The 27072-nt window shown below is 53.9% G+C and overlaps 1 protein-coding gene across 4 annotated transcripts in view; it reads left to right on the top strand.

Annotated features, from left to right (window-relative positions):
- The window catches only part of RHOBTB2 (Rho related BTB domain containing 2), a 32941-nt gene extending 6087 nt beyond the window's left edge, over positions 1 to 26854 (top strand). Inside the window, exons 2-11 of one of the 4 annotated variants that reach the window (XM_039523916.1) lie at positions 4637 to 4717; positions 16670 to 16871; positions 17150 to 17253; positions 18568 to 18753; positions 19247 to 20274; positions 21691 to 21809; positions 23035 to 23185; positions 24553 to 24641; positions 25239 to 25344; positions 25569 to 26854. In XM_039523916.1, the coding sequence (XP_039379850.1) occupies positions 4659 to 4717; positions 16670 to 16871; positions 17150 to 17253; positions 18568 to 18753; positions 19247 to 20274; positions 21691 to 21809; positions 23035 to 23185; positions 24553 to 24641; positions 25239 to 25344; positions 25569 to 25813 (2289 nt within the window). In that variant the 5' untranslated portion in view covers positions 4637 to 4658 and the 3' untranslated portion in view covers positions 25814 to 26854. Of the gene's footprint in view, positions 1 to 4636; positions 4718 to 8298; positions 8520 to 11915; positions 12347 to 15410; positions 15983 to 16669; positions 16872 to 17149; positions 17254 to 18567; positions 18754 to 19246; positions 20275 to 21690; positions 21810 to 23034; positions 23186 to 24552; positions 24642 to 25238; positions 25345 to 25568 lie in introns of those variants that run through there. The other 3 variants (XM_039523917.1, XM_039523918.1, XM_039523919.1) reach the window with 3 other exon arrangements.
- The last annotated feature ends 218 nt before the right edge of the window (positions 26855 to 27072 follow it).

Here is a 27072-nt window from a genome sequence, read left to right as displayed (position 1 = left end):
TCAGTTGGTCAGACATGGGGAAAGTGGCAAAGTCATGAAACCTGCACTGACATAGGACCATATTCAGCCCTTGCCCTCAGTAGGTGCAAATCTGCTGAATCAGGGTTAAAGCAATGACTGGATTTGACCCTGGGCTTGCTGGGCAAGGTGAAAGGTACATTAAAAAGGGGCTTTTCCTGCTACACCTCCCATCAGTGTGAAAAGCACACCCATTTTGCACACCCATTAAATGATAAACTGGTGCAAATCACCCGATGTTGCCACTGACACCTGTGTCCTGATCAGCTCATGCCCCATGCGTCTTTAATACTATTGAAGAGGCCCCAAGCAAAGTCAGAGCCCCATTGTGCTAGGCACTGTGCATACCCATAGTGAGCGTATGGAGAAGGTGGAAACTTCTGGATCATTTTTATTAAAAATATCCCCACTCACTTTTGTATTGTTGCCGCCTGGGATAGAAGGGGTTACTGTCTTTCCTGGGACAGGGAAATCAGAGATGGGTGTTGGCACTTAGGTATGTCTGGGTTGGTCGGACTGTGCTATCAAGAACTAGAGGCAAAGTGGGTGAGGTAATATCTTTTATTGAACCAATTTCTGTTGGTGAGAGAGACCAGCTTTCAAGCTGATACAGAGCTCGTCTTCTGACCTGAAAGCTTTGTCTCTCTCAGACTCTCACCAACAGAAATTGATCCAATAAAAGATATTCCCTCCCCCACCTTATCTCTCTAATATCTGGGGATGGACATGGCTACAACTACGCTGCATGCCATAAAGAACTGGCACCATATGAATGGTGTCACGTTGGAGACACAATGGGCTGGACAAGGGCTGGACATTAGCTTTCAATGACTGCCTGGCCGAGGGGACTTTCCACCATCCTCCTCCCACGTCTGAGCCCAGGAAAGGATGGGGACCATGGGGCAGCTCACCAGACTGCAACAAGAACCGAAGAGGAGTGCAAATAGATTGGAAGGACAATGCTGCTGCCTACCTACTGCAAGGGAGATTGAATCCTGGATGCTAAAACAATAGAGGCAGGTTGTGCTGCCAGGGTGGACTGGCATGTGAGCTTTGCTTTTCCATTCTAATCTAAGGATCATACGAATGGTCATGCTGGATCAGACCAATGGTCCATCTAGCCCAGTACCCAGTCTCCCCAACAGTGGCTGGTGCCAGAGGGAATGACTAGAACGGGGCAATTATCAAGTGATCCATCTCCTGTTGTCCAGTCCTAGCTTCTGGCAGTCCTCTTTCCTGTATTCCAGCCAACCATCTTGTTTTGAAAAGGTTCCTTTGCCTTGCTGCAAACATCTGCTGCTTGTCTAGCTTCCAGGAGGGTTAAGTCTCCAAGCAGGGATTCTAGGTCTGGAGGAGCCAAAGTAAGACTCAGAGGAGCTGAAGCTGGGGAGCCAGTATCTTGGTAACAGGGCTATGGGGCTCACCCCTGTGAAAAGCAGAGGCCTGGGGCCCAGTGCTAAGAAGGGGATGCTGCCAGAGAGACTGTGTGAAGCAGAGCATGCCCTGTGAAAGTGTGACAAAGAGCTGACAACTAAACAGACAAGTCAGATCCTGGGTAGGAGAGAGGAAGGATTATTACACTTCCAAGCCACTGCTGCATCTGGCCCAGATATTTCCATGGGAGAGGCACCCGCTTACTGCAGACTGTGTATTTTCGAGTCAGGTTTTCATTCCCATGAGCCCCGTGGAGCCAAGGCAGGCACAGGAGAGGCAGCCAGTGCCTGTTCAGAGCTGCGCATCATCAGCATAATTGCCCATTTCCTTCCCATTGCAGAGTTCATCGCCTGGATTTGCAGCTCTCAGGTGAAGACTGTGGCACTAGCAGTTAGAGTATCATCCTTCCCTTTGTAACCTGAGTCAATCAGATCTGGAACCAGTGAGTGGGAATCGATGTTGGCAGTCACTCCTCTGACGGAGTCTGATTGGCCTTTTCATGAGGAGTCTTGTTTTGGGGATGTTTATAGCTTGGAGGTGTTTCTACTCTTCCAAGATAAATGATCTTGCGCTCAGAATGGAGAATCCATAGTGACTCCAACTCCCATTCTAGGTTTCACCATCTGCCTTACCCCTGCCCCACCTGTGGCTGCAATCCAGCTAAGAAGAGCGCAGGCTGTGTTAATACTTGTGTGGGAGTCCTCCAAGGGAAATCTATGTGACATAGGAAGTGATGCTGGTGATTCAATAGGAGGTTCTTTGCTTCAGTGCCTCAGTATTAACTGAATGTTCCAGCAAGATGTTAGTAGGTGCTGCATTTTGGATAGGACATGAAACCATGACAGATCACTCACAATTATTCAATAGCCCATAGCACACCGTGAAAGAGTAGGGGTATTAATTCAGGTGTCCTGGCCAAATTCCAACACAGGTGATTGTATTCCATCTACTTACCATGTTCCCCCTGCAGTTCCAATTTGCTGCAAGATTCTTCTTTGCTGTCCGTCCCAAACTGTTAAACAGCATCACTGTATACAGTGACACAGCAGCTGCACTTCACCCCAGAGGTGGCTGTATGTCAGTGACAGGTAAACGGATCATGGTGTGCAGTTTGGCATGAAATCTTTGTAAGACTAACATGCATTCACCTGGGAAGACAGGAACAGCTGGACTAGAGCAGCCCAATGGTGTATCTAATCCAGTGTGCGGTCTCTGGGATGGAGCTTGGCGTGTTGGTGGGATTCCCCCTTGGAGAGAGGCTCTTTTACCTATTTCTGACGAGGGGTGTGGCCTGGTGTTGCTGCTGCAGCTGTCCCTGGGGCTCCAGACTGGGAATATCTGAGAGAGACTGAACTGCTAATTGTTAGTGGGATCAGAACTGGCCCAAAGGCCCTGGGCACCTTATTGTATGAGTGGCTCTATATGCTCGGGGTGTGGCTGGGGCTATTTTCCCTGCTCATTGTCCCAGCTGTAGTTGATAAGGGGGGTTCTGGCACAGCATGGCTCTTGCACCCAGCTGACCTCATGCCCTTCTACCCGCACTGTTGTGGCACCATTTTATCTGTGACATCAGCTCAGCCGTCCTGCTGCTCTGCAGCGCTGGCTCGGCTCTCCCTTCTGTGGCACTGGTTCCATCTCCCTGGTGCCATGCCCGGCAGCACAACATACCTTTCCCGCTCTCCTCATTCCACTTACAGCTGAGCTAGGCTCTGTGATTTTGCAAAGTGCTTTGCTTGATCCTTTTATTGCCTGCTGGGCCTGAATGGATATTAAGTCCATAAAGCCATCCGTCTGAGATGCCATCTCTCTCCCCAGCCAGCCAGCTCATTAGACTATCTCCATAATGGGAGTAGACTGAATTAGTCCAGCACTGGACCAGTTCTCGTTGAAGGGGTTACTAGAGTTCATGTGAATGCTTAGTGGCTGGTGCACTGTGCAAAGGGACCACAGGTGGCTTCTGCCAGGAAGAAAAGCCGGCAGGATTTTGCTTCATTGAGTAATAAAATCAAACCTCTGTGCATTTCAAGGAGTGATTTTTTCCACCCTTCCCAGTAATATCCCCCGCAGGATTTGGACTGCACTGGGGTTCACATCCTCTGATCTTTCCTTCTTTCTTTCCTTCTTTCTCAAAGTCAAATTCAGCCAAAACTAGCTGAGTTTCACACTAACCCACAAATCAACCTGGCTTTGCTAGAAACTGCCCCTGTCTCACACAGAACTTGTCCCCCGTTTGCTGGAGACTCTCCCCAGGTTTACTTAATTCATGCCCCAGCCTTGCTTAAAACTCAGCCTCAAGCTCCCTACAGTTTCCAAATCTCTGTGTCTGAAAGCGTGCCTGGTGCAGCAGCTGCTTCTTTGCATCAGGGCTCCAGCTTGCCAGCCCAGCCCCTGATGTGTTTAGAAACTGTTGATATAGCAACTGAATAGAGAGAGGAGGAGAAAATACCTCTTGTGCTACCTCACTCCAGAGTTCAAATGAGGGAAACTTTAGACAAAATAAACATGCAAGAGGGCTCATTGGTCTGCTTTGAACTCTGGGGTGCTGGGTTTTGCTTAGGTCACAAACAAACTGACTGTAATACTCTCAGCAAAAGCTGTCCAACACATAGTGATTTGAGCAGGGGAGGGGGAGTCAAGATTCCTGGGTTCTAGTCCTGGCTCAGCCTTGACTTGGGCAAGTCACTTCCTAGCTCTGAGCCTCAGTTTTCCTATCTGTAAAATGGAGATAAGACTGCCCCACCTCCCTGGAAGGAAGGGTGAGGCAACCTTAATGAAAGTCTGTAAAGTGCTTTGAGATCCTCAGATGAAAGAATAAAACAGACGAAGTTTAGAACAATGACTGGGAATAATGCTGGTCCCTCCCTATCCCCTGCTGCGGGGGTTCTTAAGAACTGCGCCATGTGAAGGAATTAGGGAAGAAAGAAACGGATGTGAAGTTCAGCATCACTGAGAATTTTCCTCCCCATCACCTGAGACTGTGCAGCCCTGAGTCTTCATGTTGCTGCATTAGAACTGGATTTTAAGGAGCCCAGTATCCATCATGCAAGAGTGATGGTCTAGGATCCCCCTGTCCAGGGGCTGCCTCTGCCCATGGGGAGGGAGGGGGCATCCTGCAGGAAAGCCAAGCAGGGAGGGGTTCCAGGTCAACTCATCTCACCTGCGCCTTTCCCACCTCTCCTTTTAGAGCCTGCTGAGAAGAGAAAGCGATGGAAGCCCGAGCCAAAGCCCACCACGCTGTGAAGAAGACCAAGATGTACCACAGCTCGTAAGTACCTAGCTCACTCGCATTTTCCTCCTTTATGTTTTGTAGCTGTTGCTAGACACTGACATAGTCAGTCCAGATTTGGTCCAGTCTTATTTTCCTAGCCGGAAAGGTGTCCAGGGATTCTGCTCATTGTGTGCCGTTTAATGTACCCCGTGTCTGTATCTCCAGTCGCTGGAGGAAGAAGGCCAGGTGGTTCCTGGCAGAGGGATACCCCTTAGCTCATAGCAAGGCTTGGAGGTGGGTAGGGCAAGTTCTATGCCCTGGGAATGCAGAAAGCTGAAGTATTCCCAGCTCCATCAAGAAAGGCAAAGGCTGCTGTGAATTCAGAGTATACCCCCAAAGGAATCTGCAACACTTCACCCGCCCCCGCCCCCCCAAAGTAGACGTGGTTGTATCACAACAGAGCTCAGTGTCTTTTTTAAGTTTAGCCGGGCATATTGCCCAGGCACCCTAGTGCCTTAAAATCCCCTGCTCTGCAGGGTAAATTCCACTGAATATCACTGAATATCCAGTACATATGACTCCCTCCCAGCAGGATGGCCTGCACTTTAAGTTCTCCAGGACGATGTGTTGAGGGTTCCTTCGTGTGGACTCATGGGAAGGCAGAGAGTGGGTATGATCTGAGGGGAAAGAGGATGGTGCTTCCTGGGCACTCACATTAATGTTACTGCTTGGGAATGCAGCCTAGCTGGGGGCTTGGCCTGGACAACAATTTCCCTATACATCAGTGCATGGTCAGCTACCCAGGGCCGGCGCTTCCATTTAGGCGACCTAGGCGATCTCCTAGGGCGCCAGGATTTGGTGGGGCGGCATTTTGCCACCCTTGGCGGCAATTCAGTGGCGGGGGGTCCTTCCGCGCTCCGGGTCTTCGGCGGCAATTCTGCGGTGGGTCCTTCACTCGCTCTGGGACCCGCCGCCGAAGTGCCCCGAAGACTGGGAGCGCGGAAGCACCCCGTTGCGGCAGAATTGCCGCCAACGACCGGGAGCGCGGAAGGACCCCCGCCTAGGGTGCCAAAAACCCTGGCGCCGCTCCTGCAGCTACCCCCCATGCTATCAGAATAGGCAGAGAACCTGTCCCTCTGACACAGCTTGTGGCAGCGCTCTGCCTTTCACTGGCACCATCTGAACTTTACCCGGAAGGTACAGTTCTTCATGACCACACCCAGAGCTGACTCAGCTCAGCCTGTTGTGCGCTGACAGGGCTTTGGCAGCTAGCACCAAGCTCTCCAGAGGAAGAGGAGCTGAACTTTGCCGGACATCCCACCAGGCCCAGGCCATAGCAGGTGAGGGACATATGGAGGTTGGAGGAAGATTATTTATCAGTGATGTGAATTTCTTTGGGAAGTCACTGCACATATCGCTGGGCTGGGACTCCATGGGGCTTCTGGGTAACAGAGAATGCAGCACTGGGTCTGGGTAGAGGCCTGGGATTCTGGACAACAGAGAATGTGGGGCTGGGGCTGGGTAGAGGGCTGGAGGGTTTCTGGGTCCAAGAGATGGTCACAGTATACAAGCCTAGAGAGAGACAATTGTTACAAGAAGGGCACTTCTGGAAGCTGGTAGCAAAGCTGGCTGTTTGCCCTCTCCACCTTCCTGACATCCTTTCATTTGCCTGTTCATACCCTTTCCGCACACAACTCCCCAGCTTGACCTGTGGCTGCTGTGATGGCTGGACGAAAAGCTCAGTGTGTGTATTTGGGTTTGGAGCTATTTGACTGGGAGCGAGGATGATTATAAAGCAGGGCAGATGGGAGCCTTTTGGGATGAGTTCAAGAGGCTTATATCAGAGAGAGAGACACTGGCACACAGAGTAAACTGCATTTTAATTACAGCTGTGATAAAACAGCAGACAGGGACGGGAGGGGATGCTGCTGCTTCTGCTTTGCATTGGATCCAGTTACTGACTTACAGCTGGAGCTCCAAGGGCAGCTTAGGCTCATGCTTGGCTGTTTTCTCTCAGCTCAGCCAGAGATCCCTTTGTCTGAGGCTGTGATGAGACTGTAAGAGGGGCTGGGGCTTCTGGTGACCTAGGCAGCTAGGCTCGTGATCAGACTGTGGTCTCGGTCAGTCTTCCAGGAAGGGACAAGGGGGAAAGAGGAAAAAGCTTATGTTCCTGCCCCATCAGCTAGGCAGTGTCTACATTTTACATACAAACTGGCTGGGTAATGATTTGGGATGGGAGAAATCCATGCACTGAGGCTCAGCACTTCAAATGTCTGTCAGAAATAGATGGATCAATAGAGCTTTAGACCTTCTGAATGGAAATGAACTATCTGCAGATTCTCTCTCTCTCACACACATGCCTGTCCGGGATGGTCTAGGTCAGGATACTCAACGCTGCCTCAGCATGGAAGGTTAGACTAGGTGACCTCTCGAGGTCTCTCCCAGCCTTACATTTCTATGAGTCTCTCCATCTGTCAGTCTGTCACCATAGGTACTCTTCTGTCCATCCATCAATCACCACAGGTACTCCTCCATCCATCCATCCCTCTTTCTCTCTTTGCTTTCATACTGCTCTCTTTGTGGTATCACACCTGAGCACCTCATCATAACTATCTTAGCCCCTACTGGCCATTCACTTCCTACTCGCTGGGGAATTACAGGACTGACTTAACCAGCTGTACGCACTGCAGCTGTAGCCAGGGAGTGGGGAAAGGTGGATCCTCTAGAACAGAATCTGGACCTTACATCTGGAGTACAGCTGAGATGAGAACCCCCAATGAGACAATGTTCCTGGACTATTCCCTACAGCCTCTCCTGTTGGAAGACATTACCAGAGGAATACCTGTGGACTTCTCTAGAGTCAGTACTCTGCCTCTGTTCCATACAGCACCTCCTGTTGAGGGATTGGAGTAGCTAATAACGTCTACCCCATTCCCTACAATGGTTCCTCCTTAGAGAGGCTAGGTCTGGAATAACTGAATTCCCCTCCACGCGACATCTTTCCCTATGGTACCGTCTACTGGGAGAAGCAGGGACTTGAGTAGCTATGGGCTTCCCCTCAGTCAGCATTCCTGGGCCAGTCCCTGCAGCACCTCCCACTTGGCCTCCCTCATAGTAGCTAATGCTCTGGCAACATTCCCTGAAGTGCCTGCTAGAAGAGATAGAGCCCAGAGCACCTGGAAGCTGCCCTGGGGCCAGCACTCCAGCATCATTTCCTGTAGCACCTCCTGTTGGAAGAAGCTGGGAACGGAATAGCTGTGAGCTCATCCAGAGCCGGCATTCTTTCGCCAGTATCTGCTGGCTGGGCCTTGCCTCGCTCCTACACCATTCCCGGGGGCACCTCCTGCTGGGAGAAGCTGAGACTGGAGTAGCTGCGGGAATGTGCTTGTTTGAGCTGTTTTTCAGTGCCAACGTATAGCCTGGAGGTTTGGACCAAACGCCACAATTGTGCTTTTGTCTTGCTTCAGACGGTGGGGAGTCACTCAGGAATTAAACTGATCGTAAAGCTGCCAGGAACTTTTATGCCACAATTAAGCACCTGCTACGACAGAGCAAATAAGCCAAATCATGCGGCTGGCAAGCGAGCTTTACGTGTTCCTTCCCCGTGACCCACTCGAAGACGGAAGCTAAAAGCTGCAGCTCAGCAGCTTGCAGTTTTCATTCCAGCCCAATGCAGGGAAATTAATAGCTTTCCCCAAGAAGTCGACAGCCTCATTGCTAGCTTCCAGGGTCCCTGTGGAATACGGAGACTCAACCAGGGAGAAGCATATGCCAGACTTAAAAAACAAAAGGACCCCCCCAGACAAGTACTCCAGATTCCTTCTGCTATGGAGAGAGAGATTCCTGTCTTACGAGTTAGGTGAGGAACGGCATGGGGCAGATGAGCAATGGTGCTGAGGTGGGGGGGGAGGGAGGGCCGTTCTGGCACCGTTAGATTAGGAGCTGCTGGATGTCTGTGTGACTGGACTGCAAAGGTGCGAGGTGAGGCAGATGCTGGAGTGCTGACGCTGGCTGACGCCGCATTGCATCAATGCCAGACCTTTGAGTGGTTCTGAGGGATTGTAGCTGGCCGGATCCGATCTTAACGGGAAGGGAACAGGAGCTGGGGTTATTTTGGTTAGGCACAGGGGAGGCGGGGGGGGGGGGGGGAAGCCTTGAGAAGGACAATGAGGCATCACATGATCTGGATATGCTGGGGCACAGCAGCTGGCCTGGGCTGCGGGGAAGCAAAGCTGCTTCTCATTGGTCAGGCCGCAGAGATGACTTAGAGTTTTTAGTCTCTCTGCTCTGTCCTTGGGTTGTGAGCTGGGTTGTGAGGCAGCAAGCAGGGGCAGCGCAGAGGGGCTGGGGGGAGCTGGGCTGGGGAGAGGGACCGCAGAGATGAGTCTGATGGGGGAGGCAGTGGAGAAGTGTGAGACGGATGCAGCAGAGCCGTGGAGTGGGAAGATCATGGGGTGGGTGGAGCTGGGAGTGAGTAGATCTGTGAGAAGGGGCCAGGGAGCTGGGTCCGTGAGAGGGGGCAACTCACCTTGTTAGGTGTTGGTGGGGCTGAGTGACCAGAAGTGCCTGTTTGACAGCCCTGAAGGCTGTTGTAAAGATTCATAGCTTCCACAGCCAGAAGGAACCATTAGATCACCTAGTCTGAACTCCTGTGTAACCCGGGACGGAGAATTCCTCTCGCTATCCCTGCACAGGTAGATTTCCGCATACCTCCTCAACCCACACCTCCAGGTTGGAGGAGAGTTCAGTCTGTGACCTGTCCCATCCCTGTAAAGATCTCTATCCCAATGCGGCTCCCTTGAGTCATCCAGAAACTCCTGCTAGTGACTGGGTGAGGAGTCTCCCTATCAGAGCTGCCCCTCTCCCGATCAATGCAGCATCCTTCACCAGGCCCCCATGGGACGCTCTGCCTGTGGCAGTCCAGCCTGCAAAGTATACTTCTGAGGATATTCTGCACCAAAACATTTAAAATTATGCACCAAAAAATGTAAAATTCTGCACACAGTATTTTAAAATTCTGAAAAATTCTGCTAATTCTATTTGTCGATAAATAAATGTGGAGGCTCCAGCATGGCAGTGGGGAGCACAGGCCACTGACTGCACAGAGGTAGGAGATCACCCTGCGCCCCCTCTCCCCCGGATATGGACTCGGCGGTAAAGTTGCACCCGACCCTGACACAGCACAAGGACCAGGACTGTCCCAGAAACACCCCAGGGCCCTGCCCCTCCGTGCCAAGCACAGTAGATATAGGCAGGCAGGCTCAGCCCAGCAGGATCCAGGTGTGGACGGGCTTAGTGTAGGAAGATCCAGGTGTGGGGTGATAGGGTTCTGGGTGGGGCAATCTGGGTGCGGGCAGCGTGGTGGGGGGGTCTGGGTGCAAGGGAAATCTGGATGAACAGGGGCTCATTGTAGGGAGGAGGGGGTTCTGGGTGCAGCTGAAGATGGTTGGGAGGGTCCAGGTGCTGGCTTGGTGAGGTGTGGGTCTGGGTGCTGGCTTGGTGGGGTTCAGTGGGGTGGGAGTCTGGGTGCGGAGATTAGTCAGGGTGGTCCAGGTGCAGGTGGGGTGGGGCTTCTTGGGGTGGAGATTTGAGTGCAGGGGGTGGTCTGGATGCAGGGATGGGGCCCAGATGCAGGGAGTGGGGCTTGGTGGGGGGATCTGGGTGCAGGGATGGTCTGGATGCAGAGGTGGGGCTTGGTGGGGGGGATCTGGGTGCAGGGGGCGGTCTGGATGCAGGGGTGGGGTCCAGATGCAGGGAGTGGGGCTTGGTGGGGGTGGATCTGGGTGCAGGGGGGCTCCGTGTGCAGAGGGTGAGGCTTGTCAGGGTGTGGGTTTGGATTCAGGGAGGTCAGTGGGGGGGTTCTGGGGGCAGAGAGTGAGGCTTGGTGGGGCAATCTGGGTATGAAGTGAGTCCGGATGCACAGGTGTTGGGAGGATGTGGGAGCAGCTCCCCGTACAGTGATCCCCTCCCCTCCACAGCTGAGGAGCGATGGGGGCAGGAAGTGGGAGTGGGGACGGTATTTACAGCAGCCAGAGAGGTTTCTGGGGGTGAGTCTGTTCCAGCCCTGTCCGCTCCTTGCAGGGGAAGAGGAAGTTCGTCCTCCCCGGCATAGCCAGGATTAGTAGCTGAGCCTGGTACAGGGTAGGAGCCACTGGCCAGGGCGTCCCCAGCCCTGCCCACCCCACCCCTCCTGTGATTTTCCACTCCGCTGGCTGCTCCGAGCACCCGAAACAACACACCCCTGCTACTGGGGAGGAGCACATGACCACTCTTGCGGCTTCCCTTTGCTTCCCTGTCAAAAAGTCGTGTTTCTGTGGGGAAGAAATCTGTGCGGGGACAGACATGTGGGGGACATGACTTCTGTGCACGCACAGTGGCGCAACATTCCCCCAGGAGTAAAAGTAGCTGCCATTGGTCCAAGCCCAGCTGCCTAAGAGAATTGAGACCCACTGGTGGAAATGGAGATCAGATAGAGATCAGAACGGACCCACTGTGGGTCACGGGATGGGGAAACAGGAGCTTGGGCAGATCCTCTGTGCAACACCAAACCAAGGGAGGGACAGAAACTACCAGTGAGGGCCAGAGAGCAAAAGGGCACAGGTCTGAGAAACAGATTCCCATGGGAACAGCCTCGGACTCAGGAATGAGGGAGTGAGCTGCTTGTCCCTTCTGGGGATGGTGACTGGGAGCAGGCAGGTGGTGAAGGGGGATGGATGGAGCTGCAGTGGGGTGGATGGAGGCAGGAGCATGGACAGATGGAGTGGGTGGGTGGAGGAGGATGCGGGGAGATGGATGGAAGGGAAGAGATATAGGGGGAGGGGTGCAGGGGATAGAGGGATGGAAGAGAAGAGGTGCAAGGGGAGGGGTGCAGGGGATGGATGGAAGAGAAGAGGTGTAGGGGGAGGGGTGCAGGGGATGGATGGAAGGGAAGAGGTGCAGGGGAGGGTTTCATGGGATGGAGGGAAGGGAAGAGATGCAGGGGGAGGGGAAGAGGTGCAGGGGATGGAGGGACGGAAGGGAAGAGGTGCAGGGGGAGGGTGGTAGAAGCAAAGGCAGAGGACGGCGAACTCCCCCAGATTCAGGGCACCTGAGCTGTCTCCTCTCTCCCCCGTGTCCCCCCCCTCCCCCCCCCACGCCTTGGTTGATCTCTCTCTGCCCAGGCAGGCCTGGCACAGGAAGTGCCCCTGCTCCCCCTCTCAGCCAATGGGCAGCTGGGGGGGAGAGAGAGGCGGGGCCTGTGGCTGGTTCTTGTTTTTGTGAATGAAAACGGGGAGGTGGGCGAGCCCTGCCGGGAACTGCAGCGCCCGCGGGCTCAGTGACACCGCAGCCAGCAGCGGGGCCAGCATCGTCCCTTGGGGCAGCCCCAGCTGGGAGCAGGGCCCCGCCGGGCAGGTGGGCGAGAGAGGAGCCCGGCCGCCTTCCCATGCTACTGCGCGCAGGGCCGGAGCCGGGGCCGGGGCCGGGAGGATGCTGCTGAGGAAGAGGCAATGGCTGCAGATGCAGAGCACGGGCCTGTATCCTCTCTGGTGCCGGCACGGACCGGCGGGTGGGAGCAGCTGAGCCGCCGAGTTTAGCCCCCAGCGCCGCCTTGGGTGCCAGGATCTGGGCCGCGCGCTTCTGGCCATGGACATGTCTCCCGGGGAGCGCTGCATTCTGCCCACTGGAATTTCCCCGCTATGTGTTGGTGTAAGTAACCGAGCTCCGTGACATCTGCTCCGCCAGCTCCCTCCCTAGTAACTCCGGCCCGGGCTGAGCAGGGAAAGTGGCCGGGCCGTTTAAAAACACACGCCCCAAACCCCTTGAATGGAGTTGCCGGGGGTTGTGTTTTGCGCTGCTGCTGTGGAAGGTGCAGCTCCGGAGAGGCTGCAACGGCAAATCCCGAGTTTCTTGCGATGCCCCGGGTTGGGTTGCACTGACGCGGGAGTCCTTTGTAAAGGCTCTTCGTGCCGATTAGATTTCATTGCATAAGTCTTGGCACTATAGTTAGGCTCGCCTTTTAGTTCCGATTCCTAAAATCGTTGCAATATAGATGCGTTTTGTGACTGTTTGGGGTTGTGTGTGTTTGTGCAGAATCTTTGCAACCTACTTGCATTTTATTATTGCTTTTTTAAAAACTATATATTTACCGTTTAGTTGTGCTTGATTTGCAAAAGCCTTGCAAACATATTTGTGTTTTGTCTCCGCTTTGTTTGGACTGTGCCCTGTGTTTAGATTTGTATTTCTTTCTGCACTGCAATTATTATGACTACTATTACAAATAATATTGTGCGAGGCCTTAGCCTGCAAGATTCTTGGCTCCTAATTTCTCTTCTGATCATCTTTTGTTGGAGATGCTCAGATTTCACCTGCCCGCCTTTTCTAGTCGCTTAGAAGGTTCCCGGTAGTAGGTGCTGCATTCATGAGACCATTCTATTTTTGTTGCATTCCTTCTCTTTAAGAGAGAGAGGGAGAGTGTGTGTGTGTGCGCGCGTGCCCTCGCAAGATGGGGGATGGAGGATTTTTACCCTGAGAGTTGCTAGGAAACACACTGGGCTCCCTGGGGTGATTCTTTAGTTTCCTTGGTAACCAGAGACTGGGACTGGTGAAAATGAACAAATCTCTGTTCTCCTTGGGAGGTAAAGGGGGTGGATTCGGTGCCTTGGGAGGGGGATCCAGAGAAGGGCTAGGGGGAGTGAACGTTTGGATCAGGAAGATGTACTTATGGGGTGCATTGCGGGCAGGGAATAAGGGGTTGCACTGGAGATGGGGCAGAGAGAGGAGCCCATGGTGGGGAAGGGGAATGGCAGAGAGAGGGTGTATGGGGTGATTTAGGGTTTAAGGGTGGATCAGGAGAGAGAACGAAGCAGATGCTGGGGGAGAGATGAGAAGGATTGAGATGGGGTTATGACTGGGGGGTATATGGAGTGGGAGCCAGTAGCACAATCTCAGGGCCAGATCCATCTCATTCCATTTACCTCAGTGAGAGTTGGATCGGTTCCTGGTGTGGACACAGAAGAGCGGAATGAGGAGCTGGGACGCTGGATTGTAGGAGGTATATGTAACAGTGAGAATGAAATGTGTCTCTGGCTGGGGTGAAGTGTCACATGGACACTGATTTGCCACGAACACACACCAGCTGCTGTGGCAGGAGTTTCACATCTCCTTCATTTTGGGCCAGCCTTTGCCTCTCCTATCTCCTGCATTTCTTTGCACGGATGCTGAAGCCTGCTCTTTTTAAACTCCCTACTACCATGGGGGCCTGAGTTAAAAACTAACCCGTGCTTAGCCAAATGGGCTCCAAATTTACTGCACAGGGGCTAATGCCAAGACACATGCCACTGAACCAAAGCCCTCCAGGAGGTCCTGAGGTGCACAGCGGTCCACCTTCCAAATGGACCCCACGTCACCCAAAATTCTGGCTCTGCTCTGCAGTTTGCCTCTTGTTTTAACTGATGGGCACTTTGGGGGCACCAGGAAGAAGATGTTGTAGTTATACATTTTAGAGACCTTCCGAAGAGCTTACTACTCCCACTTCTCTCCCCTTCTAGGGCTGAACCATGTAGGGTGCTAGGGGGAGCATGGGGCTTGGGCAGAGAAGGGAGAGTGCTCAGGCAGGATTCCTTAAGGCTGCTTTAAAAAAAATTCCATTTGTCTAATGTCTATGCGTTGTGCCCATCACCACAGTATCTGAGCACCTACCTAAAGCTCCTTTTCTTTCCTGGCATTACAATTAGCAGAGATCCTCTGCAGGATATGAGCACCTCAGTTAAAATAATCTTTGCCCTGGGACATGCTGGTTTCCCCATCAGCTCAGGAGCTGGCCTGATGCGTTGTCTTTGAACCCACAAAACTTGGGGCTTGATCTTGCTAGATGCTGAGCCCCTGCAAGTGAAGGGTGCTCAGCCTCTGCCAGAATGGGGCTCCTTGGGAGTTGGGCAGGGATGGTATCATTAGAAAGTCCCTTTTGTACTTTTAGCTTAGGCTACTGAGAGCTGCATTCACATCCCCTTCCGCAGCTCTCCGTTGCTATCGTTACCTTGGTATTAGCTCTGTGGGCTGGTGTATGTACACAGCACCTCAGAAGGCCTGTGCCTAGAAGTAATGCTGCTCAAGAGAGAGTTCAAAGCCGGGCAACTTGGGTTTGTTGTTACAAAGAGAAGCTCTTTTCCCCTCTTTCCTCCCACAGAAGCCTTGTAAATCCCTGGTTTAAACTGCCATGAGTTAATTCTTTTTGCTCTAGACTCCTGCTCACTACATTTCCAGAGCTCAGCGCTGGCAAAGCATGGCCGTGTGTGCCTAGAGCTGCTGACAGCTGGTTCGAAGCATCGGCCTCTCAGTGCCCAGTTACAACTCCAGCAGTGCAAACATCCTCCCAGCTGTGCCCCGAAAGCATCAGCTGGAATGCTAGCAGCATGAGCTGGGCATGCTGTGCAGGACCCCAGCTTCCCCACAGCCGTGCCCTGCCAGTCACTGCTGAGCCTTCAGGAACACAAAGGTGTTCCTTTTCAAAAGCCAGCACCACTCTATGTAGAAGGAGGAAAAAATCCCCTCAGGCAGTCTTGTACTTTGCTCTGGCCGTCTTGTCCTGTTTGACCCAAATGGGAACACGGGACTGAGGTGTCCCTGGTACCAGTTATTCCAGTTGCAGTGCCGGCAGGAGGAGAAGCAGCCAGCCCTGAGTTTATTCTGTTATGCCCTTTAGGGTGTGTGTATGGGTGTGGGTGTGGGTGGTGGAGGAAGACATCTGGCGGGCGGGGGAGAGAGGGAGGCTGTGTTTGCTCAGGTGGATCTGGAAGCTTCGTTAGCTAAGGCCGGGAAGGGAGGAATGGGGAAAAAAATCTCTCTCACATGAACAAGCATGAGCCTGGGCTGGAGAGACAGGGGAGGGAGGAGAGTCCAAGCAAACAGACAGGGCACGTGTCTTATCAGAGGCAGAGCAGTGCATGCTTCCAGGAACCCATTAAATTTTAAAGGGAATCTGCCTGGAGTGCATGTTAAGAAGGGGTGGGGAGCTGCCTTGGCTCCGTTCCCCTTCCAAGGGCTGTTGTTTGTTGTTCTCTGCTCAGAGCTGCTTTGGGTGGCATGGTCCTCGCTGGGCTCTCATTGGGATTGCGGGGGAAGCAGCCAACCAAGGTCTCTGCAGCTCAGGGTGGCTGGGGCCCTCAGGGATGTGAGGAAGGGGGAGAAGCTCATGAGGAGTCTGGACGAGGTTCCCTGCTAGGAGAAATGACTCTGGGTGTGTGAGAGACGGAGCGACTCCAGCGGCCTGGCAGCTGCCCCTTCCGTGAGAAGGTTCTCTAGGAGGGACACAGACCATGCGGGATTCCCTTTAAATCAGCCCTTGTGAGTATGGCAGGAGCAGAGGTGAAGCTGGAGGATGCACACTCCCGGGTGCATTCCCAGGCACTGTCTCTTGCCCATGCGAGCAGTGCTGTTTCACAGATTCGCCCCCACCCCCTTCCCCGGCTCTGAGCACCTGCAGGGTGGGTTGCAAATCCCCTGGGTCCCATCCCCCCCGCTCGGTGGCAGCAGAGGCTGAAGTGGGCATAAGTTCCATACTCTTTCCAAAGGTGCAAGGTTCCCTAGGTTGGGTGCTCCCAGGAGATCCCAGCCCCGGGCCTCACCCTGGGTGGTGGCCACGTCCTAGGTCCTGGTCGACCGCGCTTGTTTATTTGCTATCTTCTCTGGGGTTTGCTGGCTCTGCCTGGGAAATCTTTTTCCACTGGGATGAGTAGGGTAGCTGCTTCCTGCCTACGGAGTTTGTATGGGGTGCAGTGGGGGTGGCTGGCTTCTCCAGGGGAAGAGAGGACTCCCTCCCACTTGGCCAGCTGGCAGCTCTCTGTGGGGAGTGGGGGCCACCCTACTGTGGCCCACTTCCTCTCTGGGATAGCAGGACCTCCCTCCAAGGGCTTTCGTGGGAGCAGAGGAGGCATAGGCTGGCTTGGTGCGGCACCCAGAGCTGCCTTGCAAACAGGTCTGGAGCATTGACTTAGTGTCTCCGCTGGCCCCTCTCCCTTGCTTTCCCCCCAGGTCCCAATTAATGGATTCTGACATGGATTATGAGAGGCCAAACGTAGAAACTATCAAGTGCGTCGTGGTTGGGGACAACGCGGTGGGCAAGACTCGGCTCATTTGCGCCCGCGCCTGCAATGCCACGCTGACCCAGTACCAGCTTCTCGCCACCCACGTGCCCACGGTCTGGGCCATTGACCAGTATCGTGTTTGCCAGGAGGTGAGTGACGTCTGCCTCGCGGGCGGGACTGGTGCTGACGGGGCTGGAGGGACTGTAGCTGTCACAGGACACCCCTCTCTTGGAGCATGGTGCAGACGGGCTGTCCAACAGGGCAGGGCACTATCATGATTGCAGTCCACCCTCCCACGCATTCTTCCCCTGCCTGGAGTCAGTAGTGTCATTAACTCCCCTTTAATGTCCTATCTCCAGGGGGAGAAGGGAGCTAGCTAATTCCATCCCCTGCCCCGGAAAGCGGCTGACCTTTTTTGTTCCCTCAGGTGCTGGAGCGCTCCCGAGATGTGGTGGATGATGTTAGTGTGTCCCTGCGACTCTGGGATACCTTTGGGGACCACCACAAAGATAGACGCTTCGCTTACGGAAGGTAGGGTGGCAAACTGGTCTTTCCTTCGGGCCTAGGAACTAGAAGGAATAAATGCATGAAAGGGCCGGGGAGGAGGAGGACGACACGGGACTGGCTTCCATGCCAGGAATGTGCATTGCACCGCTGGGGGAGGGGAGGCTGGTTCCTGTGCGGGGGGTGGGGCATTGCACTACAAACGGGGGTGGAGGGCTGGCTTGCATACAGGGAGCATGCATTGTACTTGCGGGGCGGCGGGGGAGACTGGCTCCTATTCTAGCCGTAGATAAGTTTAGGGTTCAAATTGTACACGTCACTAATAGTTCACATTTTACTGAGTTTGAGGTTGGTGAAACATACCCCCAAAGTTTATTTAATACAGAGATCTATCGCTGAAATCATAGAAAAATGAAATGAAGCAAGATAAATATAACAACCCCCTTCCCCCACCTCCGGATCATGCACACTTACTTATAGCCTCAGGCTGGCACAAAATAAAGCAGTCTCCAAATGTTGACATACATGCAACCTTATGGAGACTGGTACCAGCAAAAATAGAAGAAAAAGTAAGGAGAGGTCACCACAAGACAATTCGTTCATACTCAGGCTTTTGCCATGGTCATCCCTGATGTCCCAAGTGGGGCTTGGTCTGATCATCTTTTATACACATTTTCCTGTTTCATTCCACGTGTGTCCGGGACGATATTTGGTCAGGTTTCAGCCCCTGCCCATGAGTGATATTCCGACTAGCCATAATTCAACTTCCCGCAGTTAATACCTCGGTTACATCAATTAATATCCCAATGTGGTTTTTGCATGGTTACATATACCCCCAAACATCCCTAGAAATCCATTACTTCAACCTTCTGTGGTGTACTTTTCAGAATAAGCTACATATTGCAAGATGTTGCTAAATCTTCTAACCTTACACTAAGCAGTCTTGCTAACTCCTTTGCTAGACTATCAAAACTACTAACAGGCCCACAATGCCTCAGTTTATGGCCAAGCCTGCCTTAGTGGTTATCCAGATTCTTATGTTTCTCTACTTGCATGTTTTGCATTACAGCTCTAATAGCTGCTGTTTCCCTATTTTAAAGCATTTTAAAGCACAGGATATATAATTTAATCTTGCACCCTAAGTTCAGGTCTGGGTTTACAGGTCAACACCATGCAGGGAACCAGTGTTTCCTCCTGGTGCTGATCCCTTGTGCAGGGAGTCTGCCTTGCACTTATGCACCTGTGCAGGGTAGGTGCATATGCCTGAATCCTGTATGGGATGAGTACATGGCCCCTGGGGGACAGAATCATAATGGAACCCTGCCTCTTCTCCACTCTCAGGTCTGATGTTGTGGTTTTATGCTTCTCCATTGCTAACCCGAACTCCCTGCACCATGTTAAGACCATGTGGTACCCAGAGATCAAGCACTTCTGCCCCCGAGCACCTGTCATCCTGGTGGGCTGCCAGCTTGACCTTCGCTATGCCGACCTGGAAGCAGTCAATCGAGCCAGACGACCCTTGGCCAGGTAGAGATTGGGATAAAGCAGCGTACAGGATGCGAGGGATGTCAGGGCAAGCCCAGAGAGACATGTATTGGTTACCAGGGAGCAGACGACCGCTTGCAGAGAGGCGAAGTAGCAACATTCTCCAGATGGACCCAGGCTGTGAAATCTGCAATACAGAGCAATTCTCTTTTGGGCACATCTGTGTGAGAGGAACAGAGCGGGAGACGGGAGGCAGAGAGGAAGAATGGGAGAAAGGCAGGAAGGAATAGGGGATAGCGAGGAGGGGAGAAAAATAAGATGAAGAGGGAGCCAAGGTGGCATTGGTTGACCCATGGGAGTGATGTTCCTGGCCCCAGGCAGTCTGCTATGCCCGGGGGAGTTCCGTGTTTGCCACTGCACAGGGCCTTACGCTCCCCCATGCTGTACCTCTGCGCAGTCCCCTTGTTACGTGTTTCCAAGGTCACTGGGTCTCTGAGCAGCTCTTACTGTTGTTCCCCACCCTTCTCTGTTCCAGGCCAATCAAACCCAATGAGATTCTGCCACCAGAGAAGGGGAGGGAGGTGGCCAAGGAGCTGGGCATCCCCTATTACGAGACCAGCGTGGTAGCCCAATTCGGTATCAAGGATGTCTTTGACAACGCCATCCGGGCTGCCCTTATCTCCCGCCGGCACCTGCAGTTCTGGAAGTCCCACCTCCGCAACGTCCAGAGGCCACTGCTCCAGGCCCCTTTCCTGCCTCCCAAGCCACCCCCACCCATCATCATGGTCCCAGACCCCCCTTCCAACAATGAGGAGCACCCAGCCCACCTGCTGGAGGACCCACTGTGTGCAGATGTCATCCTAGTGCTGCAAGAGAAGATCAAAATCTATGCCCACAAGATCTACCTCTCCACCTCCTCCTCCAAGTTCTACGACCTGTTCCTGATGGACCTGAGTGAGGAGGACCAGCAGGGGGCAGCTGGGGGCAGTTCCGGGGCTGCCGTCTCCACCGCCGCCACCGAGCGGACGCTGCACCAGGAGGAGAGGCACCACGGGCGTGACTTCCTCCTCCGAGCCGCCAGCTTCGACATCTGCGAAAGCACCGAGGAGTTCAGCTCCAGCCAGCGTCCACCGTGCCTTAGAGCCTCCACCAGCGACGGGATCCTGCGAGGCAACAGCTACGAGAAAGGGCAGCGTGGGCTGAGGCGGGGGAGGACCCTGTCCTCCTGGAGCCGTGCCTTCGTCAGCATCCAGGAGGAGATGGCTGACGACCCCCTGACCTACAAATCCCGGCTCATGGTGGTGGTGAAGATGGACCCTTCCATCCAGCCCGGGCCCTTCCGGGCGGTGCTCAAGTACCTGTACACGGGGGAGCTGGACGAGAACGAGCGGGACCTCATGCACATTGCCCACATCGCTGAGCTGCTGGAGGTCTTTGACCTCAGGATGATGGTGGCCAACATCCTGAACAACGAGGCGTTCATGAACCAGGAGATCACCAAAGCCTTTCACGTCAGGAGGACCAACCGTGTGAAGGAGTGCCTGGCCAAAGGGACTTTCTCTGGTATGGCTCAGGCGGTTCCCTGTTGGAGCGATAGCTGTGGGGGACTAGACTGCTCAGGTGGTGGGGGCTTGCTCACCAGTGAGGAGGAGCCTGGGGCTCAGGGGACTGGGTATGTTGCGGGGAGCCTCTCTGAGTCCGGTCTGGGTCAGTCATGACTGAGAGTTGACACCATCTGATGGCTGTTAGCTGGCCCGTGAGCGAGTAGGTGCATCTCAGACCAGTTCCTGGATAGGCGTCTGTATCTCAGCTGCTGCTCATGGGATCCCTTGTTGGCAGTCTCAGGAAAGGGACCCAAGGACTGAGTGGGCCGTTGAAACTGAACTTGAGGCTTAGCCGTGCTCCCTCCAGAAAAGGGCTGAGGCACATTAATGGGGCAGCTTCCAGCGCGGCTGCCCAGGATGGTGATGTGCTACCAATAAACAGGGTGTCACTCTTCAAGGCTGTCCAGCCCAGCCTTTCCCCACGGCTTCTGGAGAGCTTCCAGTGCAGATTTTATGCAATTGTGATGCCATAGTTTCTTTCTCCCAGAAAGCCCTAGCTCAAGCATCTGGTTTCCTGCAAAATTTCTGCCCTCCAGCCAGTTTTCCAGCTCTGGTTATTTAAACAAGAGCAGCTCGAGCAACTTAGTTTCCACTTGTTCTGGATTATGTAGAATTATCCCCGTTCATGATGGGAAATTCACCATTTATGGGACATTCCTGGGTCCTGAGACCCCCTTCCAGGGCTTCTGAAACCACATCCTGGTATGACGTTGCCATGATATTCTGGTGCTGTGTCATCACGCTTTGTCATGACACCATGGTACGATGTTATGACATTGTGACGGAAATGTCCCAGCATCACCCTGGCTGAATTTGTTCCATTCAGACAAACCCCAAGGTCACATAAGTAGCCAGTAGTTCATCTGAATTAGACCTCGGGTTCTGGGAAGACTGCATGGTCCTGGGGATAGGGAACCAAGAAAGGTGACTTCTTCCACTCTCAGGTCTGCCAAGGCTTGGTTTGCAGGCGTTTATGCTTTTGTGCCTTTGTTTCCCTGTCTGTAAAATGGGAGTCATGATACCTGTGTAGAGCACGCTGAGAGCTGTGTCTGAAAGGCCCTGCCTAGGTAGTATGTGTTCTGCTTGGCTTTGTTCCGAGCCCTCCCCCAGGATGCTCACAAGCAGGCAGAAAGGAGAAAGATGCTGGAGATGGGGAAACCTTTTTGAGTGTAGTGTCCAGAGACTTGGCTGCTCCTGGATTGTTCCCCGGAGCGACTGCCTCTTCAGGTCCTGCAGGTGCAGCCTCAAAGTTATATCCCTGCTGGGTTTCTTGTAGGGAGGGGCAGGGATGCCGCCTGAGGCTGCCCCACACATGGGGGGCGGTTGACAGGCTGTGAGCTCCTTCCTTGATGGACGCCCCTTTGCTTGTTTGCAGATGTCACCTTCATCCTGGACGATGGTGCTATTAGTGCCCACAAGCCCTTGCTCATCTCCAGCTGTGACTGGATGGCTGCTATGTTCGGGGGTCCTTTTGTGGAGAGCTCCACCCAAGAGGTGAGGAGGGCGGCAGCGAATGCCCGTGGCAGGATTGGGATTTGCCTTCTCTTCCTCTCCCTCCCTGCAGCTCAGCCCGGTGCTACCAAGAGTCCTAGAGAAGGGAACGCAGCCTGCATCTTGCTCCATGCAGCACCTGAACAGCGGTTCTGATGAGCAGGCACTTCCGCTGCCTGCATTGCCATAGTGGTATCCCAGAGGCCCAGAGCTACAGCATTAAGGAGAGAGAGAGAGAGAAAAGCCTGAGTGCCTTTTTGCACTGACTCAGTGCTTTTCCTCTCTCTAGCCAGGGCTCGTGGGGCAGAAGGGGAGGGAAGCCAAGATTTCACAGCAAGCAGTGACTGGATGAGGTCAAAGGGAAAAGTTCCCCGGAGCAGGAGGAGACCAGGCAGGGGGAAAGGGACGTTCGGGTGGGCAAAAGGGAGTTCCTGAAACTGAGATCTCTCCATTACACACGCATCCCTCTGTGCCACTCTGACAGCATAAAGTAGCCTTGAAGTGAGTGGGAATGGTCCCCCGAGATCCCCCTTGCACAGCTAGAGAACTCATAGAAGGACTCTGCTCCCAGCCCCCAGCAGAGTGGGTGGCCGGAGTGCCGTGCACTGTGGCTGTTCTCTGCTCCCCAGGGCCCATAGGGAGCGAATATGTTCTAGCAGCCTTGGGGCCACTCTGACTTACACAAGGGGCCAGGTAGGGCCCCGGAACAGCTGTAGAATACAGGAAGTGCAAAGGGGGCTGAAAGCCCATCCAACCTCTTCCTCCCTAAGCACAGGAAGGGAGTAAATGAGAATCAGGCCCAAGCACTTTTCGGGGCCATTGCCCACACTGTGCATGGCCTGATCGAGAACTAGAAGTCTGAAGAGACGAGGAAAAGCTCAGACAAAGAGGGTGGGGGTTCAGTCAGACCAGGGGTCAGTCAGAAAATGGTGCTTGTACAGACAGATATGAACAGTTCAGGGCGGGGTGCAGTGGGCATTTGCACCAGTGCCGCTTACCCTGCTTGGCCACGGACAGCTGAAATCCCCAGTGCAGACAAGAAGGGGTGGGTGCAGCCAGGCCACAGAAAGACTGGGCAGGTGTGATTGAACCAGACAGATTCCTGCTGCAGGGGGGCTGGGGAGGGGCAGGGTGAGCATCCCCCAAGCACTGGGAGCGTGGGGCAGGGCACAGAGCCTGCACCCCCGTGGAAGGTAACCCTGTCTGTGTCCACGTCCCTCCTGCACAGGTGGTGTTCCCTTACACCAGTAAGAGCTGCATGCGGGCTGTTCTCGAGTACCTGTACACCGGCCAGTTCAGCTCCAGCCCGGACCTCGACGACATGAAGCTCATCATCCTGGCCAATCGGCTGTGTCTGCCGCACCTGGTGGCTCTCACAGGTAACTTGGGGTGACACAAGAAGGGCCTGTGGTCAGGCAGCACCCAGGACAAGCCAGGCTTTGTCACCCACAACTGCATCCTAAATCAGGGAATAGGAATCGGGGGAGGGGGCGTTCTGTGACCCTAGCTTACAGCTACAAGTGAATCTGAATGATCAGGGACTTAAGGGGCGGGGGGGTGCTGGGGTCACTGCCTCCTGTGGAGAAGGCAGCAAAAGCTGGGATGTGACAATTTTATCTGGAGTGCCTTCCTCCAGCAGTGAGTGAAGGGACCCAGAGGCCCTCCCTAATCGGGGACTCCATACACCCATCTCCATCGGAAGGGATGGTGACTTAGGGAGACAGGCTTTGGGGTGCTCCTGACAGCTTTCCAAGGTTCATCCCAATGCAGGTTGAACCCAAAAAACAGAGCCCAGTAGGACAGCCTGACAGCACTTGTCTATGTAAGGGAGAGGGCTTGGGACCTCGTGAGTATGGGCTGGCTTGGGGAGCAGTTCAGAGGCATGACAAACTCAGTGCCGAGTCTCCCACTAGCTGCAGCATGGCCGATGCACCTTGCTGGATCTGTCACCCTTACCGGTCTCATGCAGGGCCAGTGGCTTGGTGCTGGTGGTAAAGCCGGCTGGAGAGCAACACACGTCCACTTGCCTGAGTGGTTGTCTGTAGAATGGGCCAGAGGATGACATGGGTCTGGTGATTTGGGGTGTCGGCTGTAGAGCCAGCCAGAGGGTGACACAGGTGCTGTGCGGAGGTGTTGGTAGAACTGATGGAGTTCAACACGGGTCCAGTGGGGTGGGGTGTGGTCCGTAGAGCTGGCCAGAGGATAACAGGTGTCCGATGGCTTGGGGTGTTGGCAGCGGCCAGAAGATGACAAGTCCATTTTCTAACAACTTCTGAGGCTTCAAGATCTGTTTTCGTTCCACATTGGAACAACCCCCACAAACCTTCTGAACATTTTCACCCAATGAAATTGGGTCAAAACGTCGGTTTTCAGATTGAAACGGTCAGATTTTCAGTTTGGAGCTCGCACTCCCTCTCTCTGGTCAGAGTCTACCTTGAGGATTTGTTATAGGGAGACTTTGTGCAAAGCAAGCTGGGGATGTCTGTGTGTGGATCTACAGTGCTCTGGTTTGCCATGCATTAGAAGATCCATAGCGTGCTTTGACCTACTGCAGGCTCCACGCCAGCCAGTTAGCTCATGGCAAGCTAGTGCACTGTAGATTTACACCCGTTTGCCATGCACTAAATCTCCGTGTCCCCGTGTAGATGAGCCCTGAATCTCAGCCAGGATAAGCCCTGTGATGATAGCGTTTGTGTCACAGAGCAGTGCTGGGAGATGCTCCCTAACCCCCCTGTGTGTGTTACAGAGCAGTACATGGTGGCAGGCCTGATGGAGGCATCACAGATGTTGGTGGATATCGATGGGGACGTCCTCGTGTTCCTGGAATTGGCGCAGGTATGAGTTGCTCATTTCTGGGTAGTTCCGAGGCTGCCCTGTGGCTTTTCATGGCCGGCTGGTTATGGCTCTTGCTGCACTCACAGGGGGATGAGAACTCACAGAAGGAAAGGCTGGGAAGATGGAGTGGCGCTAGATAGAGAGCTTTTGTAAGCAGTAACTTCATGCTCCACTGTGAGCCCATCCAGTCTTGCAGGCTACCACAGGGCCAGGTTGGGTGGGAGACCTGTAAGGGACACTGGTTGTGCACGAAGTGGTGTTGGTGGAACTCTTCCATCAGTACTGAATCCAATGGCCCCCGGGGCTGTGGCCTTTCAAACAGGATGTGAAAGCAACATCCTGACCTCTTGTGGTCATAGAAAACCCTATTGCAGGGTGGCCAAATTCCAGCGTGGGTAACTGCCTGTCGCATTTCCAGCGGGATGCCATATTCTCCTCCACTTCTCTAAAGGGCTCTGCGGTTAGTCGGGCATTGATAAACGATGCCTGTCTTCCACCCCAGAGGTGGCTGCACTGCAGTGGTGGTACATTGTAAGGCAGGTGATGTCCCCTTGCAGGGATTGCGCTGGTGCTCATAATAGTCTCTCTCTCTTCCAGTTCCACTGTGCATACCAGCTTGCAGACTGGTGCCTTCATCACATCTGCACCAACTACAACAATGTCTGTCGGAAGTTCCCCCGGGATATGAAGGCCATGTCAGCAGGTTAGTGCTAGCTACTGCCCTCTGCATCACTCACCAGCAGAGTGGAGTACAGCAGGGAGGGACAGTGGGGTCGGCCATAAGAGGCAGCCAGGAGAGCACTGCCCTGTACTCTGGGAAGGGGTAGTGAACTCAGTGCTGTGTGCACATGCCACTGCAGGGCTTTGTGGGATGCCACCTGCTCTGGTTGTGTTGTTAACATGCCCCTGTGCTGTCGCCCCCTTCAGAGAACCAGGAGTACTTTGAGAAGCACCGCTGGCCGCCGGTCTGGTACCTGAAGGAAGAGGATCACTACCAGCGGGCCAAGAAGGAGCGCGAGAAGGAAGACTACCTCCACCAGAAACGGCAGCCCAAGAGGAGGTGGCTTTTCTGGAACACCTCCTCCTCCCCTTCTGCCTCCCCTTCCTCATCAGCAGCCACAGCCTCCTCCTCCTCCTCTTCATCGTCGTCGTCCTCCTCAGCTGTGGTTTGACAGCCCCCCTTGCCCTCACTCCAGTGTCCCTGTGAGAAGGTGGCGGCCGACTGAGCGACCCGTACTAGCATCTGGTCCACCAGCTAAGCCCTTCAGTGGAGAAGGTGGGAAAAGAGTCCTTGGTAGAGTGGGCAGGTACCATACAGGGGGGCTCAGGACCGTGAGTCTCTGGATCCCCTTAGGAGTTCTCCAGGGTCCTGATCCCTGCTGTAGTTGCTCTGGCTGGAGACAAGGACAGGATGGTTGTTAGAGCAGGGCCCCCACGGCGGGTTGCTGGCATGCCAAAGGCTTTGCAGAGAGACTCATCAGCAGGAGAACCTCACATTTACCGGAGCGTGAGCTTTCTTTTGTTTTAAAACCAATATTTTACAAGGAGAAAAATGAAATTCCTTCGGGTTCTGTCTTGTTTTGTCCGATGGCGACTCACTCCTCCTCACCCCTGGGGCATTTCAAACCGCAGCAGGAACATGCCCTGAGATTTCCACTGGGGCTTGTTTGACAGGGAGCAGCCCTGTCTCTCTCTGCACTTACCAGCCTGGCTCTGGCCTCTGGAACATTTGCTTAGGCAGGATGCACCTCCTGGGACCAGCCTAAGCCTGTACAACCTTCCAGGAAAGCCCCATGGACACCTAAGCAGATTCAGCCTAGGAATCAGTCTCCCTTTGCTGCAGATGGAGAGTATATTCACAAAGCAGCCAGCTCCTCTACTGACTGAGAACCCCACCCCAGTCCTCTGCCTTCCTTCCTGCTTAGTGAGCTCTCCCGGGAGGATCTTGCATTTAACAATCTCAGCTGGGGTCTGCTGAGATTCTGTGACAAGGCTGTGGGTTTAGCCAGGGCCAGGTGGAGAGCTGGGGAAGATGAGGTGAGAAGCGGCCTACCCAGAGGACTGTTTTGGGACAGGCTGCTTCTGCACCAATGTGGGACCCTAGCCTCCGACTTCTTTTTTAAAGACCCCTCACACACACAGCCCGAACTCTCCCATTGGTTGGGATTTTAGCTCTGAAGGCTCCATTGTAATAAATGGTATTTTAAAGACTAGCATGGTCCCTGTGTGTTTGGAAGGAAGCAGGTGCTGCTTGGGAAGGCAGGACCTGCCTGCAGCTGTGAATCTCAGTCCTGACTGATCGCCAACATGCCCCCACCAAGCCAGCCACACACCCAGCCAAGCCACAGACTGGAGGATGTTTAAGGCAAGGCACCTGAGCTCCACCACTCACATGAAATGGTTTAACAGCAGAGCCATCAACCAACCTTAC

Source organism: Mauremys reevesii, linkage group 2 (assembly GCF_016161935.1).
Source record: "Mauremys reevesii isolate NIE-2019 linkage group 2, ASM1616193v1, whole genome shotgun sequence".
Lineage (NCBI taxonomy): Eukaryota > Metazoa > Chordata > Testudines > Geoemydidae > Mauremys > Mauremys reevesii.
The sequence above is the reverse complement of the archived record's forward strand: the minus strand, read 5'-3'. Positions and strand labels throughout refer to the sequence as shown.